We start from the raw sequence: 19,465 nt of genomic DNA, 5'->3' as shown, positions 1-19,465 counted from the left end.
TGCAGACTGGGAGAGCCCCAGGTCCAGGAAAAGACCGTTTACTTTGGAAGTTGATATAAAGGGCTCTCCGGCTGCACCGAGGGGTCTCTAGGGTGCTTCCAAGGGCAGGACCCCATAAGCACAGCTGCTGGAGGAAGGAACTGCAGGCCTGCGGGGGGGGGGGGGGGGGCGGGTTCTGAAGGTCTGGCCAGAGGAAGGGGCAAGGGGAGGGGACATAATTCGGAGAGGGAGCCGGGGAAGGCTCTGGAGAGGGGCAGCTGGACCCCAGCCAGGAAAGGGGTGCTCTAGGCCTGTTCCCGGGGGCAGAAACCCACAGGAGTGGGGGGACACAGAGGGCTCTGTGGGTGAGAGAGACACCGCAGGAGGCGGGCAGTGGAGCCTGGAGGAGAGTGCTACTGTCCTGGGCCCGCGCCCCTGGAGGCAGCCAGGCGTGGGGGGGGGGGGGGGCCCACGAGGCCCGCACAGGAGTTCAGCTTCCTCCGCCTCCATTCGCCGTCCGTGGCAATAAACGTCTTTGTTCAAATCGCCCGCCTCCCCGCATAAACGCCTGTTGACACGCTGCGTGTCCCGTGACCTTGCCTCGTTTGGAGCCGGGACCCCACGTGCAGCCGCGGGCAGCGGCGGGAGGCGGCTTCCTTCGCAACGGGGGCGCGGGCGGGCCTCGAGCACTGGGGACCGGGGGCGGGAGCGGGGAGAAGCAGCCAGGACTCGGGGCAGCGGCGGGTCACTCGGTTCCGGGCCCGCATCCCACTCCGCGCCGTGTTTGTCCCCGCCTAACCGCCGCCAGCCCAGCGCCCCGGTCCGACCCGGCGCCCCGCGACCCCGCACCCCGCCGGGTCCCGGCTCCTCCTCTGCGGGTCCCCGCGCCCCCGGCCCCGCCCCGCCGGGTCCCCGCTCCTCCCCTGCCCGTCACACCGCCCCCAGCCGCCCATGGCTCCGCCCTACTAGGTCCCCGCCTCGTCCCAGCCGGTCCCCCGCGCCCCGCCCCCGCGCCCCGCCCCGCCGCTGCCCGTCCCGGCGCCCCCGGCCCACCGCCCCGCCCCGCCCCGCCCCGCCCCTGTCCGTCCCCTGCGGCCGGAGCGCGGCTGGCCGAGGGCGCACCGCTGCGGAGCCCGCAGCATCCGCGGCGCTGACGGTCCGGCCGGCCGAGCATGGCGCCGAGGTGCGGGGCGGGCAGGGGCAGCGGGGCGCACGGGCGGGCGGTGGAGGCGCGCGGCGCCCTAACCTGTGACCTGTGGCCTGTCGCCCGCAGGTGGCCCTGGCTGCGGCCGCGGCCGCAGAGCCTCCTGGACGTGCTCGCCCCCCTGGTCCTGCTGCTCGGGGTCCGCGCGGCCTCCGCGGACCCAGGTAAGACCCGGGGGCAGCGGGGGGAGGGGGGACGCGAAGGTTGGTTCCCCGGACCGGTCCCCCGCCATCCGCGCTTCGTGCGAGTCTCCGGCCGGTCCAGGCGGCGGCGGCCTCACCCTCAGCGCATCTCGGCTTGGTTCCCGGGAGGCCGCCCGGCTCCTCCCACGCGCGCAGGTGGCGGGCGGGGGGCGAGCGGAGGGGGACGGGGTCAGGCCGAGGCCGTGTGTCCCGAGTGTCCTGCGTCGGCCATTCATTCTTGGGCGGCGCGCCGCGGGGCCGAGACCGGGCTGGGCCGAGGGCAGTGCGGACCGTGCGGTCCCCGAGCCCCTGGCGTCCTGACCAAACTTGGCGACTCCGCCGGGAGGTTGGCGCGCTTGGCGGACCGCGCTGCCGGCCGAGGGCCAACGAGGGGCCCGGGCCGTGGTCGCGGTGGCGGCCGGTCCACGCGCACGGGCTCCGGAGACGCAGGTCAGCAGCCGCCGGCCCGCCGGGCCTGTGTCACCGTCACCAGGCTCGTCCCTCCCGGCGCCAGCACGGCCGCAGTGGGTCGCGCCCCCGGGCCTGGGAGTGACCGCGCGGGCTCCGGCAGGTCTCTGGGGCAGGCGCTGCAGAGCCGAGCGCCGCCGTCGTCGGTTTCCAACCTGTTGAGGCGAAACTGCCCGGATTTCCCAGGGCCAGCCTTTGTGCGCCGCCGGGGCCGCCAGGCCTCTGTCCCCGCGCCCGCCAGGGTGTCGGGTTGCGCGCGGTCCCCTTTGATGCGGCCGAGCGCCAGCGCCGGCCGCGGCCGGGAACAATGCTCAGAAGCCCAGGGCTTGGCCGGCACCCGCGGCTTTTCCCGCGTGGGCCGCAGCCCGTGCGCAGGGACGCTGTTCCAGCCGCCCTCAGACCGCCTGTGCCGCCAGCTCCGGGACCCCGGCCCCTGCCACGCGGTCGGCCAGGTCGTCTTCCCAACTGGCCCAACAAAGGCCGGGAGGAGGTGGCGCGGGAGGAAGGGGGGAGCCCCCCCACCCCGAGAGAGCCCGGCGTTTTGTCACAGGTGGAAGTGGAATGCCGTGCGTGCTGCCCTCTTCTCCAGGTCGGAGGGAAAGTGGGAGAATGTTGACTGCGATCACGGGGCAGCAACACACCTGCTGGCCGCAGCTGGCCAGGAAGGAGGGTCGGGCCTGGAGAGAGAGGAAGATAATAGTTTGTTTCATTGTTTCCAGTTGGTGGAGTCACCAGGTTACACAGCAGCAGAGACCTTTTTAAAAAGTAACCGCTCATGACTAGCTCTGCAGGGAGCACCTGTTTGTTCCCCAGCTGGGTTAACTCTGGGTTAACTCCCTCTCCTTTTAGGGGACAAGTTTGTCTCCACACCCCTTCCTGTCCCCGGTTCTTACCAACCACCCTCCTGGCTTCAGGGGCCGTCCCCTGGGCTGCACCGTGTGCGCACAGGGACCAGACCAGGGCCGCAAGTGCTGGAATTTGTAAGCCTGGCGCCTCTTCTATAATCTGACCCTGGAGTTCCCAGCCCCCAGTTTATGAAACTTTGTAATCAAGTCTGTAATCCAGGTTGCTGGCTGTTGGCCGTAGAGTGGAAACAATATAACGTTATGTCAGTAAGCTTTGGGGAGCTGCGGTCTTGAGCTCTAAGGGTGGGGTGTAAGGTGGACTTGGGGGTTCTGAGGGTAGTGACGGTGGGGAACCTGCTTGGTCTTCTGCCCGCTACTGTGGCTGCAGTGAGGTCGCCGCAGCCTCAGATGCTCTGGGGAGGAAGGAAGACCTCCGATGGAGCTCAGCCTTTTCTCACTCTGGAGGTTAAAGCAGGAAGCCGGCTCAGCGGGAACGCGGGTTCCTCCCGGCTGGGACTAAGTCCCCTTGAAATGGGATAATAATCGCCCCCTCTGGGTGTTACTGGAGAAGAGCTAATGTGTGTGAAATCCTAATTTAGCAGAGGCTCAATTTCTTCTAGAAACCCTTTAAAATCATCCTTGGGAATTAAAGGTTGAGGCCCGGTTTGCTGATTCTCACATTTTTTTCTGATCAAAAATGATGCATTTTTCCACGTCTCTGCTGCACCTGACCCTTCCCTCCCAGAGGAGAGCCTCCCGCTGTTTTGTCTAAGGGTTGGTCGTGATTCTGATGCTGTTAAATGGTTTGTGCATTCCCCCGTAACTAGAAACCTGGTGGCACTGTGGGCCGAGCCATCTGTGACCCCGGAGCTCAGTGCTGCCGGCAGGCCTGCTCTCCTAGGGGGAGAGGGGGCGGGGTGTGGACTCACGTGGGCCGGATGGCTGTGGACGTTCGGAAGTGTTTGTGAGTCACGAGTCAGGGCTGTGGACAAGGACCGAGTGTGGCAGGCGTTCGCAGGGTCTCCAGGACCCTGGTCTCCATCCACACCTCTTGTCTCTGGCCTTGGCATCTGGCTCTGTCAGACGTCGCCCTGCGCTCAGCCCATGGGTCCCACCCCTTGTCACCACTTGGGCTCGCACACGAAGCTCACGGTCCCTCGGTGGCCCTACAAGGGGCCTGGGTTTGAAGAAGACACAGCCGACACCCTGTGGGCCCCAGGGTCTTTGAGCGTCCGTCATCCTGAGGACACAGTACCTCACACGGTAACCGTTGGGCCCAAGCAGGTGGGAAATGCTCGGCCCAGAGCAGCCTGTATTTAGGGCCTGGTCCTCTCATCTGCAGGGGAGTCTTCAGGGTTCAGGTGCGGGACTTCATAAGATAGTTTTGAATTTCCGCAGAACTCGTTTTTCAGGGTACTCCTGTTTTCCTTTAAAAGGAGGAGGAGAGGGGAAAGTCCTGTGCAAGAAAACCTAGAAGGAGTGACACTGACCCCACCCGGAGTGAGGGCGCCCGAGAGCCCTGCCCCCCTCGCTTCACCTTAGAGAAGGTGCTTACATGTCAGGGTGCATGCACGCACAAATGCGTGTGCACACGTGTGCATACACACATGGACGCGTGTGCGTGTATCACAAACACATACGCGCACACACACACTCACGCGCACATGCATGTACGCAGGCACACACACCCCACACTCGCATGCAGGCACACACAGCCCACACTCTCACGCGTGCGTGTGCACACGCGTGCGTGCACACACTAGTGCTCTAGTTCCTCCCAAAGTGTTGAAAAGGCTTGGTTCTCTGGGCCACTGGGGGAGCTGGAGGGGCCCTGGGTGGGGTATCCCGCCCCCTCCGTGTCTGGGGTGAGCGCTGACGCTGCCCCCAGGACAGCCCCAGGGCCAAAGGGGCAGCCAGGCTGGGAGGGGCAGCTGCAGTCGTGTGTCGCCCAAGGGAGGAGTCTCGGTGACGCCCCTGTGCTCAGCGTCCACACGGGGCCACGCTGCTGGCCTAGCTGCTGCTCTTCAGGAAGGTGCTGTCCACCCACCCCCCGAAGGCGATCCATTAGGTTCTCCACGCGGGGAGGTCAGGGCACGCTGGGACCCTGCGGGGCCTGGTGATGAACACGCACTGGGGACCCTAGGCCGCCCCGGTGCCTTCCAGCTGGTGAGGGGCGAAATGGGGCAAAACCCATCTCGTGGCGCGATGTCCAGTGAGCCTCCCCCTCTCTTGTGGCCTGAGGCCCGCTGGGAAGGGCTGGTCCACCGAGGGGTGGGGTCCAGGATGGGGGGGGGTGGCCGCCAGCTCTCAGGGATCGGGTGAGGGTGTGGGTCGGCCTAGCTGCCCGCTGTGGTTGACGAGCGGCCCCAGCCCCGCTCTGCCTGCCGTGGGCCGGCCGCTGCCCGCGGCACAGGCCCATCGGTAGCTTCGGTCACCCATGTTAGCTCTGCTGTCGGCTCCCTGCGGCTCTGGGTCACCGTTCTGTGAGGGAGAGCCAGACCGGGTGCCCTGACATGGGGACCCCTCTCCAGGGAACCAGGCTCCAGGCTCAGCCGATACAAGTGGATGTCACAGGACCCGACACGGAAAACTCACAGAAACTCGATGCTGTCCTTTGGTGGGGGGGGGGGCGCGGGTAAAGCAGTAGGAAATTCAAAAGCCTGTTTGGTGTGCTTCTGAGATTATTCGCTTTGGCAGCGATGGCTCCGAATGACTCCAGTGTGCCCTGAGCCTCCGTGGCCTCCCCTCCCGGTGGTTCAGGGCCTGGGACTAGCCCCGCGCCAGGCCCTCGGCCCCCCGTGCCCCACCCCCTCCATGCCTGGGGTCCCTCCCCTCACCTGTGCAGGAAGAGCTGCTCTTTCCAAGCGCCGTGAGCGCACGTGGTCGTGTTATAAACCGTCTTTAGGCCACACACCACGTCCTCGCGCGGCACCGGGCCCTCTGCGTCCTGCCCCCCACACTGCCAGGTGTGTGCGGGGGGTGCGCAGAGGCTCAGCTGTGGCTGGACGAGGGGTGATGATCCGGACCGGGGGGTCTGGGCCCGGGCAGAGGGGCTGTCGGAAGGAGCTTTTGATCACAGAAGTGCTGAGTCAGATGACACGCGGGGTTGCAGGCCGGTCCTGCGCTCCGCCTGCCTCCCCAGCACGGCCTCCCTGGCTGCTTCGCGAGAGCCCCGGGAAGGAGAACCTGTTCGCAGGCGCGTACGTCGTTTTGGGATTTTGTGCCAGCACGCGGGGTCACTCTGGGCTGATTGATCCCCTGTGACCAGGGCAAGGCAGGGGCTCCCCTCACTGAGCTAGGTGGTGATGAGGCTTTAGGCCACCCCTGGTTTCTGGAGGACCAGGGGGCTTTGGGGTGGGGGACGGCACTGCCTGTGGGGTCAGGTTGACCTTCTCAGGGCATTTCCTCGGATTGGACGTCTGGCCAGAGCCAGAGGCTGGGGGGGGGGGGGGGGGGACGTCAGGCCAGGAGATGGGATGAGATGTGGCATGGGACCTTGGTTGCTCCTCTGGTGGCAGGACCTGGGTTTGAGCCACAGGACCCGTGTGTGGCAAGAGGTGTCCTTCTCTTTCTGGGTGACTTGGGCTGGCGTGAAGGCGGTGCAGGGAGGGCGTGGCTCAACAGTGGCTTCACCCCTTGGCGCCTACCTGTGCAAAGCAAGTGTTGCCGTCCTGGGAACGTGAGCCGCGGGTTCCTCTGCTCGGGAGCGGGAGGCTGGCCGCACCTCTGCAGGGACCTGACCCAGGCGCCCCAGACCTCCAGGACAAAGGGAGACCTTTCTCCACATTTCCATTTATCCAACCAGGGACCTCACCTTGGAAGGAATCATGGATTCAGTGCCTGGTGGAGAGTGTGGTCCCCACCCTGTGCTGTTGGGAAGGGCAGGCAGGGGGCATGTAGGGAGAGGAGTAACGTTCCCAGATCCCTTGGCGGGCCCTCTGGGTGGCAGAGACCCAACCCGTCCAGTGGGCCGCTTCCCTGCTGGGGGTCTGGGGGCTGAGGGTGGGGGGTTGGCATCAGTGCGGGACCTCGGAAAGCTTACTTGCCTCTGGGTGGTCCAGGGCTGGGAGTCACTGGGTGCCAGGGCCCTGCTGGTCACTCTACTGGGTCCGTCCGGGTGAGCCCAGCCACCTAGCCTCTTGTCCATTCATCGAGTGACTTCCTCCCTCCCATGTGCATTTTTGAGCACCTTCTGTATGCAAGGCACCCTGCCTGCCGAGAAAGACACGGAGGTTAGCCCCCAAGTGCCTCCCCAGCTGGGACCTCCATCCCGAGGCAGGAAAGAGCTTCGTTTAGCGCTCTGTGTTGTCACCTCTAGAGCTGGCCCGCGCTGGGGCTGAGTGCAGGGCTGAGTGCGGGTCTGTGGTTGGGGCTGAGTGCAGGGCAGTGGTTGGGGTTGAGTGTGGGGCTGAGTGCAGGGCTGAGTGTGGGGCTGAGTGCAGGGCAGTGGTTGGGGCTGAGTTGGGGGGCTGTGGTTGGGGCTGAGTGCAAGGCTGTGGTTGGGGCTGAGTGCAGGGCTGTGGTTGGGGCTGAGTTGGGGGGCTGTGGTTGGGGCTGAGTGCAAGGCTGTGGTTGGGGCTGAGTGCAGGGCTGTGGTTGGGGCTGAGTTGAGGGGCTGTGGTTGGGGCTGAGTGCAGGGCTGTGGTTGGGGCTGAGTGCGGGGCCGAGTGCGGGTATGTGGCTGGGGCTGATTGTGGGGCTGAGTGGAGGGTTCTGGTTGGAGCTGAGTGGGGGGCTGTGGTTGGGGCTGAATGGGGGCTGATTGTGGGGCTGAGTGGAGGGTTCTGGTTGGAGCTGAGTGGGGGGCTGTGGTGGGGCTGAGTGGGGGCCTGAGTGGAGGGTTCTGGTTGGGGCTGAGTGCAGGACTGAGTGGGGGCTGAGTGCGGGGCTGAGTGCGGGGATGTGTTGGGGCCGAGCATGGGCCCCTCGGGGGGGGGGGGGGCGTCCCTCCAGACGAGCGGCTGTCTGGCTCTGTGCACTGTCACTTTGAGAGTCTCCCTAATTTGATAAACGGGAAGAAGTCATGTCACTGTCCCAGTCTGCGAGTTTTCAGTTGCTAGCGAGGTGGGTGGGCTGGCTGCCGCCGGGTTGCCCCTGGTGTCCGGTGCTCTGTGGTGCCCGGTCCCCTCGTCGCTTCCGTCTGCTCGCTCCGTCTGCTGCAGATGGGAGCACGTGGCGCGTTTCCTGCTTTGAGGTCGGCCCTAACTGGTGTTTCTTGAGGCACGGGGTTATTTTTTCCCTAATTTTTATGGCCTGTTCTTCTAGTTGGACGGCACCGCTCAGGGACCACACCGGGCTCGTCCGTACAGCAGGGATAGGAAAAGTAGTGAGGATTCTGTGGGTAAAGGTGTCCAAGGCCGTAACCAGTGCACGTGGGAGGGCCACGTGCTTCATGTGAGCTGGTGCTGTCTTTACTCTGCCTTCGTGGGCATGGACTTGGGGCTAGCTAGTCCTTGGAGAAAGCTATTACAGAGTCACTCAATCCTGGACTGTTGCAGCTGGTGGGTGGGTGGCCTGGCTGTCCACTTTGCCTTTGTGGGTGGGACCCCGTTTACGGCGATGGTTGAGAGCCCAGGCCCCAGGTGTTCATTGCAGCACTGACCCTGAGCGCTGTGTGACCTTGGACAGGTTACTCACCCTCTCTGTGCCTCTGGGTCTGACCTGGGACAGTGGGGAGGACAGTGGGGCTCTGTGGGGTTTAGTGGGACATTCCTTCATTGAGTGCACATCGCATGTCAGCTTTCCGGGATGTGTCTGATAATGCCTCGTGGGGCCCAGGGGACCGCGGTGGGGATGGCTTCCACCCGGAAGTCTGGAGGGGCCTGGAAGGAGGGACTGGTGTGCATCGAGAGCAGGATGTGGTTTTGCGTTTCTTACTAGAAGGTGGGCTGTGTCTGCTGAAGTGATCGAGTCTATTAGAGTCTCCCACTCCCCCCCAGCCCTCCCAATGTGCCCGCCCTGGCCGCCACGCCCACCTGCATGTCCCCTCCTCGGGCTCAGGGCCGCTGACCTGCCTCTGCTTGTCGGGTCTTGTTACCGTGCTGCTGTATTTTGAAAAAATCCTCCTGCTGAGACAGTCTCTTGTTCCTTGTGAGCCAGGGAGCTTCCTGGACCAGGGCCCGTCTGTGCTTGTAAATCTGGACCAAGCCTGATGGAGTGCCGTCTGGGGAGCGGGCAGGGGAACGTTCAGCCCCTTCCTATCTTGTCATCTTGGCCTGCGCTCACCGCGCTCACCTTTGGGCCTCTCCCCTGCCCTGGCTCCCCAGGAAGGTGAAGTTCCCTGGGAATTCACACACCGCTGCCTTTGCCCCAGGGCTGCCCTGTAGGCCCCCCGGTTTGGACACCTGCAGGCCCGCTGGGAAATCCTCTAGGGGGGATTGGAGGCGGGCAGGTGCCCCCTGGAGCCAGCTGGGAGCTGGGAGGGGCTTTTTCTAACATAAATAATTGTTTCGATGGAAGAACTTCTTGCCACCCTAAGCAAGTCTGTGCCTGGTGCCGAACCGTTTCCGCCCCCCAAGCCTCTTGGCCTCTAGGAGGAGGAGGGACCCCTCTGAGTCCAGGTGCCCCCCAGGGCCCCAGGCCCTCCTGCCCTGCTGCAAGGTCCTGGCCGTGGCTTGGGTCCCTTCTCTGGGTCTGAGGCTAATCGTCGTCATGCTGTGGGGTCACGACACGCCCACTGTAGCAGACAATGGTGGCGGTGACCTCTGGTCGTCTTGGGCCCTGGCATTTCAGTCTTGTCTCCCCACGGTACTCAGGGGGACCCAGCTTGATGCAGCCTGGATCTTCCTGTTTTCTGGCTAAAAGGAGCCTCCACCCCCAGGGCCAGGGCTGACTCAGAGTCCACGATGTTCCACATTCATAGCCTTGCGTTGTGAAAATAATTAAGAATGCCGCTGGAGGTTTGGAACCGGATGGAAGAAGGCACCATCCTTACACAGACTTATGTGTCATCATGGGGCAATCTGACATTTTAAACAGACTTGGGCCCCCCTCCCCGCGGCCCCGACCCCGGGCCAGGGAACAGCCCCGCCCGCCCGTGAGAGGACAGATGGCATTCTGGACACCTAACGTCCCCACATTTAAGACTCATTTATCTTCTGCTTCCCATGGCATACGTTGCCCAGCGAGTGACAGTCTCCAGAGACACCCGTGTCCCGTCCGCAGAACGTGTGAACGCTGCCGTGCGTAGTGGAAAGGAGCGTGTGGGTGTGTTAAGGCCCTCGACGGGGGGACAGGGCTCTGGGGGGGAGCGGGGGCTATGTGTAACCCTAGTGTCCTGACGAGGACAGGGGAGGCAGGGTGGTGGGGGGCAGAGTCGGGACACAGGGCCGTGGAGGCAGAGCGGCGGTCGGAGGGAGGGGGCGGGGAAGGGACTGGGCACCACTGGCCATGCGGGCGGCCGAGGGGCCACGAGCCGAGGGGCGTGGGTGCCTCCGGAGGCTGGACAAGGCAGGAAGCGGACTCTGCTGGAGCTTCCGGAAGGGAGCCCGGTCGTGCTGACTTCTGACTGTTAAGAAAATACGCATGTGCTGTTCTGTCACCACAGCTTTGTCGCAACAGCTACAGGACACGGCACATCCGTCACTGGGTCACTGAAAGGGGTGGGATTGTGGTCATTGCAAAGGCCTCTCATCTGTAAAAAAGACCCTGATACGTTCAAGGCCTTGGTCCCCCACCTGTGCGGGGGGAGGGGGGGCCGGAATGTGCTTCCTGCCCCTCGGGCCCCCTGGGCGCGGGCTCCCTACAGAGACGCCCAAGGTGGCGGTCCTTCCTGCCTCAGGCCCCAGCACAACTCCCAGGTGCCCTGGGCAGAGCCAGAGCTGGACTCGAGGGCAGAGGGCAGGGGGCCGGGTCTCGTGGGGCCTGAGGGCCCTCCCGCCCCAGCCCTGCTGTTGAAAGAAGGCTGTCCAGGTGTGTGCCAAGCAGGCTGGTAGCCCCTGCCTGCCGCTCCAGAGCCCCAGACCATCCAGACGCTGCTGCCTCCGTTACCCAGAGCGCCCGGAGGCCTGGTGGGGGGCGGGTGCGGGCTGGCCGGGCTGGTTCGCTGGGGGAAAGGGCCACGCCAGCCACACCCTCGTGTCACCCCGTCATTTGCTTGCGAGTACTGGGCGACGTTCCCCTGTTCTTTGGCCCGGTGGCCTTCTCTGGGAGCTCACACGGTGAGCAAATGTGGGGGGTGTCCAGGCAGGGAGAGCACCCCCCCCCAGGCCTGGCTCTGCATCCTGTGGGGAGGGGCTGGGGACTGCCGTACCTGCTGGCTCTCAGAAGTGGGGGGCCTCAGGTCGGGGGCAACCCGTGCTGGCCAGAGGATGGGGCTTCCTGGCCCAACCTGCGGGGAGGGTGTGAAGTTCCTCCCCAGGGTGGCCTTTCTTCATAAAATGGGAAGCCTGAGGCCCCGGAAAAACCGTGTCTCGCCTCAGTTTCCCCGTGTTGCCCAGGCCCCTCGGCGGACGGGCGGCAGTCCTGTGCTCGTAAGTTGCACTGATTCTCGCCGCAGGGCTTACGGGTCCTCTCGGGCGCTCTCACTTCGGGGGTGTGGAGGCTCGTGTGACGTCTCCTTCACTCCAGCAGGAGCACCCTGCCTCCTTGCCGTGCTTCCGGAAAGGGCTCTGGAATGAAAGGGAGCTTCTGTTCTCCTGGTTGGTGGCGCTCAGGACTGTGTGTGCGGGGGTCACTCACAAGTAGCCCCGAAACTCGGCGGGGCCGCCCGCACCCAGCGGATTGTGATTTCTTCGCTCCCCGAGTCCGATCTTCTGGAACCCAGGCGGGACACAGAGACGGGGGGGGGGGGGGGGGGGGGGGGGGCGGGGTCCTTGGGAGACTCTCCTGCTGCGCTCAGCTCCTTTCCTATTCACCCGGGACCCCACGTCTGTCTTCCTCCTGCCGGGGCTGTGCCCGTCCTGTGGCGGTGAGCCCCCACTGCGTGCCCTGTGGGTCACGGGGCCGCCCTCCCTGCTTGGGCCTGTGGGTACAGGCGCCCTGCTGCGTGTGTCTGCCGGTCCGTGCGGAGTCGGGGTCCCACCAGGCCTGCCGCCCCCGTCCGTGCAGTCCCGCGTGCTCCGTGCCCTCTCTCAGGGGTCGCGTCTGCCGCCTTGCCCCCAAAGTCTTCACTCCTGGCTCACCCAGGAGCCGCCCGTGTCCCGTCTGTCACGCTGGGCCGCGGGGGCCGCAGGTGGGCTCTGTGGAAGTGCCGACTGGCACCGGGAGAAGTCTCTGCAGGAGAGCAGATGGCGGATGTGTGGCGGCCTCTGTCCCAGCCCTGCCCGCGTCCCCACCGCGAGACAGCCCCGGCCCCGGCCCCGGCCGTGCTGCTCTGCTCTGGGAGCCCCCTCCATCACCCGGGAGGTTTCCCGGGAGTCGGGCAGGGCATGCACGAGTGTGGCGTTCGTGTTGGTGACCCCGTCACGTAGTGGAAATCCACAGTGTGCTACGTAGATGAAGGAGGGGCCCAGGGGTGCGGGCCGTCTGCCATTGTCTGTCCGTCCGCTTTCCTCGATGAAAAGGTCGGTGTGATGTGCATACAAGATCTGGCTGACGTGAGGCTTCACGGGACAAGGCCCCAGGGGGCCGGGTGTCCGGCCCTTTACGAGACTGTGGACCCCCCGGGCCGCGCCCAGGTCGGGCCTGCTCGACACCATCAACTCCATGAGTGGCTGGACAGATGACCGTTGGGATCCCAAACGCTGGTTTGGGGGGAGGATTTCCCACCGTCCCTCTGGCGGGTTGGGTGCTGCCGTCTGCCACGGAGATGCGTTCTCTCTTGTCTTCCGTGAAGGATGGACGAGTCCACCAGGGTCCCCAAGCATCCCCTCTCCTCTCGGAAGACGGGCGGGCCCTGTCCTGGGCTGTCCAAGCTGCGTTTAGGGCACACGCGATCCGTCACCGAGTCTGGAACATGACAGAGGACAGAGCTCTGGTGCCTCGGGCTGGGGTCGGGGGGCCCGTGACGCATTGGGGGATGGGACCAGCCCTTAGAGGCCTGTACCATGTCAGGAACCAGTGGCCACCCCTGAAGTTTGGGGGGCTCCGGCTTTCCCAGGGCCACTGGGTGGAGCCTGTGAGGCTGGGGCCAACTGCCCACACGGCTGTTGGTGGCCCGGGCACAGGAGTTTCTGTCCCAGCCGACAAATGTCAGATCTGAGCCACTGGTAGTGTGGGTCGTGGGGGGGGGGGGGTGCCCTCCCAGAGCCCTCACCGGCCCGTGTTTGGGGGGCCCTGGTGGTTCTGACCACAGCATCTGTTGAGATGCTCCTGTGGGTGCAAAGAACCAAGAACCAGCTTCTGGAGAAAGATGGAGGTGGATGTACACAGCACGGTCCTGGGGCAGCCGCGTGCCGCCCCAGGCTCTCAGTGCACAGGGTCCCCGAGACCCCCGGGGGCAGGAGACCGTGGCAGGGGCGGGGTGGACGCCGAGCACTGCCGGGTGCGTTCACGGGGCAGAGCGGGTCCCCGTGCCCGGCCCACAGGGACCACTTCCTGCGAGTGGGAGAGGCGGCCGGGTGCTCGACCTCTGGGTTCTTCCATTGCTAATGACGCGAGGGCCTCAGCTCCCCCACGCCCAGGGGCAGGTGGTGGATGGCCCTTGTGCCAAAGGAGTGTCCCCACAGGGTGCCGTGACAACTCCCTCCTTTCTTTCCTGTCTCAGCTCATGACGCCCGGCGATTTGGGTCCCAATTATATCTAGGAAGGAGGGGAAAGGTCGTGCTGTCTAGACACTAATCCTGCATGGTTTCGTTTCTACCCCTGCGAGTATCCCAGCAACAGGATTAGGGCTGGAGGGGATGGCATTCCCCGGGGTCCACTCCTGCTGCTCTCCGGAACCTTCTGGGGCCAGCGGTGGGGTATGGCATGGAGGGCCGTGTGGAGAAGACAAGCTCCCCTCAGGCTGGCCACCAGGGGATGGCGGTACAGGACTCGGGGAGAAGGGGCCACGGCTCCTGGGACCCCGGGGCTGGGGGAGCCTCAGCTGGAAGCTGGGCGTGGCCGCGTGCGGGCCCTGCTCGTGTGGCCTGGTTTCAGCCTGGCCACGCGCACGGTCCTGCCTTTCTCCTGGAAGAGCTGGAGACGCTTCAATGACGGTCCGTCCCGGCTTCTCACCAGGTCTGCCCCTCACTGCGAGACTGACCTGTGCAGCTCCCCACCAGCCCCCAGCGGTGTCCACACTGGTTCCTACTCTGCACTGGGTCAGTCGGTACCTGTGCGTGTGAGGCTCAGCCCCCTCCAAGCAGCTCGGGGACAGACGGACAGACAGGCTCTGGGCAGGACTGGACTTTGTCCGGGGAAGCGTTCGCAGTCCTTGTGATCCGTCCTCACTGAAAGCTTACGTCACGTGCCTTGTGCTTAGTGCTCCTTGCAAAGGGACCCTGCTGTCCGAGTTCAAGCACGTGGACCAGGACCCTGGTGGAGTCACCATCTGTGCACCTGACCCCAGGACTTGATGGCGGCTGGGCCAGGAAGCAGGGCTGCTGAGTCGGTGCTGGTTGAGCCGCAGGACTGTCACGTCGCAGGGCCGTGTGGTCCGTGGAAGGGGCGCAGGAGGGAGGGAGGCCCCATGAACAAGGGATCCCCTGTCTGACAGCCATCTGTCTGGGGTCTCGGTGGGGTGAAGCACCTGCCACACTCCCGTGTGTGCAGCCAGTGGGGGGGGGGTCTCGGCGGGGACGGGGGCAAGGTGGGAGTCTGCTGTGCACGCACCCTCTCCACCCACCTTCCAGCCCTGAAGCAGTTGGGGGGGGCTCCAGCACGCTGGGGGTTTGGAGCCATGGTCTGTGTCCGCCAGAGCCCTTTGTTCCTTAGAGGTGGCAGTAATTTGTGGGCTGTAAATTTGGAAAGTGCCCAAGATGAGAAGCCAGAGTGTCCCGTGCTTGGCTGATCCTGCTGCCCAATGGGGAAAGGTTCCCTGCTTCCCGTGGGCCTGGCAGGGTGCACCGGGGCTCACAGCCCGCAGGCTGCGTCTAGGCTCCAAGTGGCCTGGGGTGGGGGGCAGGGGGGCGTGTACCCGTGAGGCCTTCCTTACGCGGAGACCCATGCTCCCGCCAGCTCCAGGAAGCAGGCTACAGGTCTGCTCGGCACGCCAGGCCCAGGGACCTGCTTTCGCAGGACATAACAGACGCGCCGCGCAGATAAACGTCTCCACAGGCCTCGGGGAGCGCCGGCCCGCTTGGGATGACCGCGCCTCTGGAATTTCTAAGCCTGTCACTGCCACATGCATGGGGGTGTCTGTACCGAGCCCGCTGGTCACTCCACTCGTGCGGTCGCTTCCTCGGTTCCCGAGGCTCCTCCCGTTTCGGGGGAGGTGCCCCGTCCCTCCCACCCCAGCACGCTCGCACACCTGCCCCCCACGCAACCACACGTGTGCTCACACACGCTCACACAGGGTTCTGCCTCAGGGCACAGTGACCGCTCACGGGCTCCCCGCCCAGCCAGGTGCAGGTGCAGATGCAGATGGCTGTCCTGTGGGGAGCCTCCCGGAGCCCGCTGGGCGCTTTCTAGAAGGTTCGAGAGGTCTTAGGTGTCTTACTGATGGCCCACTGTCAGTGCGACTGTTTTCTCTCCCCCAGAGCAAACCCGGTTTGGAAACCGGTCCCTGAACGTGGTGGGGTGAGGACGGCCGCTTTCGTCCCGGGGTCACCAGGCCCCTGAGCGCCCCTTGCTGGGTGACGGTGCCTGTGGGGGCTCCTGTCGCCCCTGCTCCTCTGGGAACGTGCTCAGGGGGCTTGAAGATCAGGGCACGGGAGCCTCCAGCCTTGGGACCCCAGGGCCAGTCCCGCAGACGCCTGGACCACCTGCCTGGGCTGGGCTGGGAGGTGTGGACTTTCCACTTCCTTCAGGACAGTCGACCGCTCAGTCCCTGTCTCCGCAGGGTCGGCCCAGGTCAGCGCTGGCTGCCTCGTGGCACAGATGTCCCCTCCCCCGCCCCTCCGTGGCCCCTGAGTCACCCAGGTTAGGGCTGAGTTAATTATCCTGGGCTTGGTCAAACATTAACATGTCAGGCTGGACAGAGCACCCCCGCTTTCTGGAAGAATAACTTCGTCTTGGCCCAGGCTGCAGGAGGGTGCCTTCCTGCTGGCTCCACTGCCCGAGGTGGAGCCATCAGCCTGGGGCCATCTCGGGACCAGGCTCTGCGGGCGGCGTTGTCCCCACGGGCAGTGGCTCGACACACCCAGCTCCCCCAGGCGGTCCCGGTCGGCATTTTGATTTGGAACCTAAGGCAGAACAGTGTGAGCAAGGCTGGGGTGGACGAGGAGTGGGCTCCCTCCAGGTCTGCAGGTGGGGGGCCCGGCGGCCAGCGGCGAAGGGACCGAGGCCAGGGACAGTGAGCAGCCACCGCCGGGCCCTGGAGGGACAGCCCCCTAGGGGCCGGGCGCCTGGTCTGACCTGTGCAATGGCACAACTAGCCCCTTACGGTTCACAGGGCATCTGAAGAGCACCGTGCCCTGCTGTGTGGGGGGCCCTGGCGCCGTGGCCGGCCCTGCGGCAGGAGCGCGTGCTGCCCCCAGAGGGTGGTGCTCAGGCTGCGGGGCGGGCACAGGGTCCTTCTCCCTGAGAGGCAGTAAGGCGGCTGGGGAGGGGGCGGGCTGCAGGTGAGCACAGCGTGGCCCGGCTCTGGCCTGTGTTAGCTGGGGGACCCCGGGGGAACGTCCTGGGGATGCCCCGGGAGGCGGCGGCCCGGGGCCGGCCCGGAGCCAGCCTGGGGTCCCCTGCAGAGACTGTCCCCTCCCGTGAGGAGCATGGCCTCTGCATCTTGAGCTGTGAGGACACGGGAGGTGACGGTGGTGAGCCCCGTCTCCAAGGCTGGACACCGACACGCGTGCCCCTGAATTCAGAGCACGGGGGCTGTGGCCAGATTCGTGTCGTTTTTGCCTGCAGTTTGGAAGGACAGGTGCCACCCTCACCCAGCTCCCTTGGCCACTCCCTCTGGAAGGTTCTGCTGGGGCTGATGCCCACGGACACCGCTTGTCTCCCGTGGGTCTGTAGACCAGGTCTGACCCTGCCAAGGCTGTCCGTCCCCCTTCCTGCCTCATGACCGTCCATTCCGGTCGCCTCAGGCAGCACCAGGCTCCTCCGGGGGGTCTCGGAGAAGCCCAGGGTCGCTGGGGGCCTCCAGGCAGAGATCAGGTGCTGATCAGTTTGGGCGTCTCGGGGGGGGTGGGTCACAGGGCAGGGGCTCTGGTAGCAGCTGCGTGCTCTCAAAAGCAGGGCAGGGGCTCCCTGTCGGCTGAAGCAATGACAGGGACACAAACCCGGAACTTTCCGCAGATGCCGGAGGCTGTGGTTGGAGGCTCTTGGCCTCACCGTCACTTGGGAAGAGTTCACGATGTCACCTCTGGCCCACACACCTTCATGTTGGGGCCTGCTGCCGGGTGTGTGGCCCTGTGTGGCCCTGTGACTTCGTGGGTCCTCAGCTGCACTTGCCCTGTAAGGCTGCTACAGCTCACCAGCGCCTCCTGAGCTTTGGTGCCTCCCGGAGAGAGGGGTGCCCTGGGAGGGACGGAGCCTGGCATGCGGCGTGGCACGCATGGGGCCGCTCACAGGGCTTCTGTTCCTGAAGCCTGAGGTCCCCGGGGCGTGTCCTCCTTCCGGCCTTTCCCGGGAAGGCACGAGCCGGGGACCCAGGCTTGGTGCCAGGACGGGAAGGGTGGATCCCGGAGGGCTCAGCGGGGGCGACCGTGGGGGCCGGTGGACCCCCATGCTCCCCAGGCGACTGGACGTAGGGGGCTAAGGGCTCTTCCTGCGCCCTGAAGGACGGAGCTGGGCCTCGATGTGAACTTGGTTCTGTTTGATTTTCACGCTAATGGCGTTGAGGACAGGAGCAGGTAGGGAGAGGGAGGAAAGCCGGCCGGCCGAGCATTCGAGGGTCTGGATATAATGCTCAACTTAAGTCTGTGTTTGCACACGCCCCCTGCGAGCAGGGCCGTCCTTCTGTCCCTCACACGGTGCTCGCCGTCCCCACTGTCTTCGCTGCCTGGGAGAGCGTCTCTGTGCAGGTGCGCCCAGGCGTGACCCGCGAACAGTTGTTTTCAGCCGCTTATCTTCAGCGGTGCTGGCCCGGCACCCGTGCTGCTTTCCAGGGTCAGGCCGCAGCTGAGCCCCTTGTGCAGGGACAGGGTGGGCACCCCGGCTGGCTGAACACAGCCGCGAGCCACGGGGTCCACCCCCACGTAAGTGCTGGAGGCTGCCGTGGCTTTGGAGCAGGACCCAGGCTGTGTTTTCAGGTGAAGGGTGTCCGTGACCCTCGGGGGCTGGGGCACGGCATCGCCTCCTCTGCCCCGAGGCCGGCTGGCCGATCTGTGGACAACAGGTGAGGACCAGGTGGGCCGAGGCAGGGTCTGGGGGTGCCTGTTCCTCTGAAGAAAACCGTGTAGAACCAGGCTCTTAGGGCCTACACAGGCGCCCTGGGAACGGCGGGGGTGTCCACGGCGCCCTGCGGGAGGCCTCTGAGCACACCAGGGCTTTGCGACTTTGAGGACCGTGTCGGGAGCCAGGGCCCCCAGCCCCTGGTTTGTGCGGCCCCGTGCTTTGTCTGCTGGGCTTTGCTGGCCGGCCACCAGCTAGGTGCCTGTTGGTCAGGATCTGACATCCCGGATGCAAGGCCCAGCCTGGGACTCCCTGCTTCTGTCGCCCTCCTCCCCGGCGCAGAGCCCTCCCCCACCACCCCGCGGACACCGGACGCTCACTCACAGGGCCTGCTGGTCCCGGGCTCCCTCAGGGGCTCGGGGCTCAGCTGGGGAGCCCTGCGGGGACCCGGGAACGTGCTGGGGAGGGAGCTGTCCTGACAGAGGTGAGGGGGTGTGCCCAGCGGGTCTGAGAGACTAGGACACCCCCACTTTCACAGGCACCTCTTTACAAGGACCGTGCGTGTGCCGGTGGCATGTGCTGCGTGTTTTAAACCAGGGTTCCTCTGAGCGTTTGCAAGCCTACCAGGCACCCGGACCCCGTGGGGTTTCTGTGCCCTCCCTCATCGCTGCCTCCTTCTCACCGGGGCGTCCACATCAAAATGTCACATCCCCTGCCTGCTGCCTGCCCCCACACGTGCCCAACCTGCCCAGAGGGTCCCTGGGCCCCTCCCTGCCCGTGACCCCCACTCACTTCTGGGCGTGGACCCCAGGAGGCGGGTCGGGACCCCCCTCGCCCACCGGCAGCCCAGGAGGCTTTTCATCCCCCGGCCCGACTGCTCCTGTGGCCCCACCCGGGCTTGGCGAGATGGCGGAGCCCGTGGGCTGTGCACCGCCTCCTCCGGGCAGGCCCCCTCTTGCCCCTGGCCCATCCCGGCCCTGACCTCACCCGTCTGCCTGCGTGTCGGGACAGCCCGTCCGAGCCGGCGGGAGGCTCCCGTGGGCCTGCCGAGGCTTCTGTGCTGCTGTGGGGCTGACTTACTCCCCAGCTGACAGCATTCCATTTGGCCCTCGTGATGCGGGCTTGCTTCCCTGGGACCTGAGTGTCCCGTGCGGGCGGTCGCCCGCAGTCCCACCGGGTACTGGGGTCGGATTTCTGTCGCCCAGCAGACAGTTCACTCTGATTGGGGGAGCACTGGGCCTGTGGCCGGGTACAGAGGGGGCGAGGCCGCAGGAATCCGAGGCCTCGGGATGTAGGCTCACACCTGGGCCATGAGCTCAGGTCTGACTAATGAGGCTCAGTGACTCACGGCCCCGGGGCCTCCCAGGCGAGGGCTGCTTCCCAGCACCGTGTTGGGAGCCCAGGACACCAGGTCTCATGGTCGTGTTCACACCGCCTCCCCCGCGTCCCCCACCCCGTCCCTCCTCGAGTGCCTCTGAGGGTACATTTCA

The 19,465-nt window shown here is 65.5% G+C and overlaps 1 protein-coding gene across 2 annotated transcripts in view; it reads left to right on the top strand.

Annotated features, from left to right (window-relative positions):
• Nucleotides 1–1,006: 1,006 nt before the first annotated feature.
• Nucleotides 1,007–19,465, top strand: part of COL18A1 (collagen type XVIII alpha 1 chain) — a 91,090-nt gene continuing 72,631 nt past the window's right edge. Inside the window, exons 1-2 of one of the 2 annotated variants that reach the window (XM_043593413.1) lie at nt 1,007–1,162; nt 1,253–1,347. In XM_043593413.1, the coding sequence (XP_043449348.1) occupies nt 1,152–1,162; nt 1,253–1,347 (106 nt within the window). In that variant the 5' untranslated portion in view covers nt 1,007–1,151. The remainder of the gene's footprint in view (nt 1,163–1,252; nt 1,348–19,465) is intronic. The other variant, XM_043593412.1, reaches the window with a different exon arrangement.

The sequence above is a fragment of the Prionailurus bengalensis genome, chromosome C2 (assembly GCF_016509475.1).
Source record: "Prionailurus bengalensis isolate Pbe53 chromosome C2, Fcat_Pben_1.1_paternal_pri, whole genome shotgun sequence".
In the NCBI taxonomy this organism is placed as follows: domain Eukaryota; kingdom Metazoa; phylum Chordata; class Mammalia; order Carnivora; family Felidae; genus Prionailurus; species Prionailurus bengalensis.
This window is presented reverse-complemented; position numbering and strand designations above follow the sequence as displayed.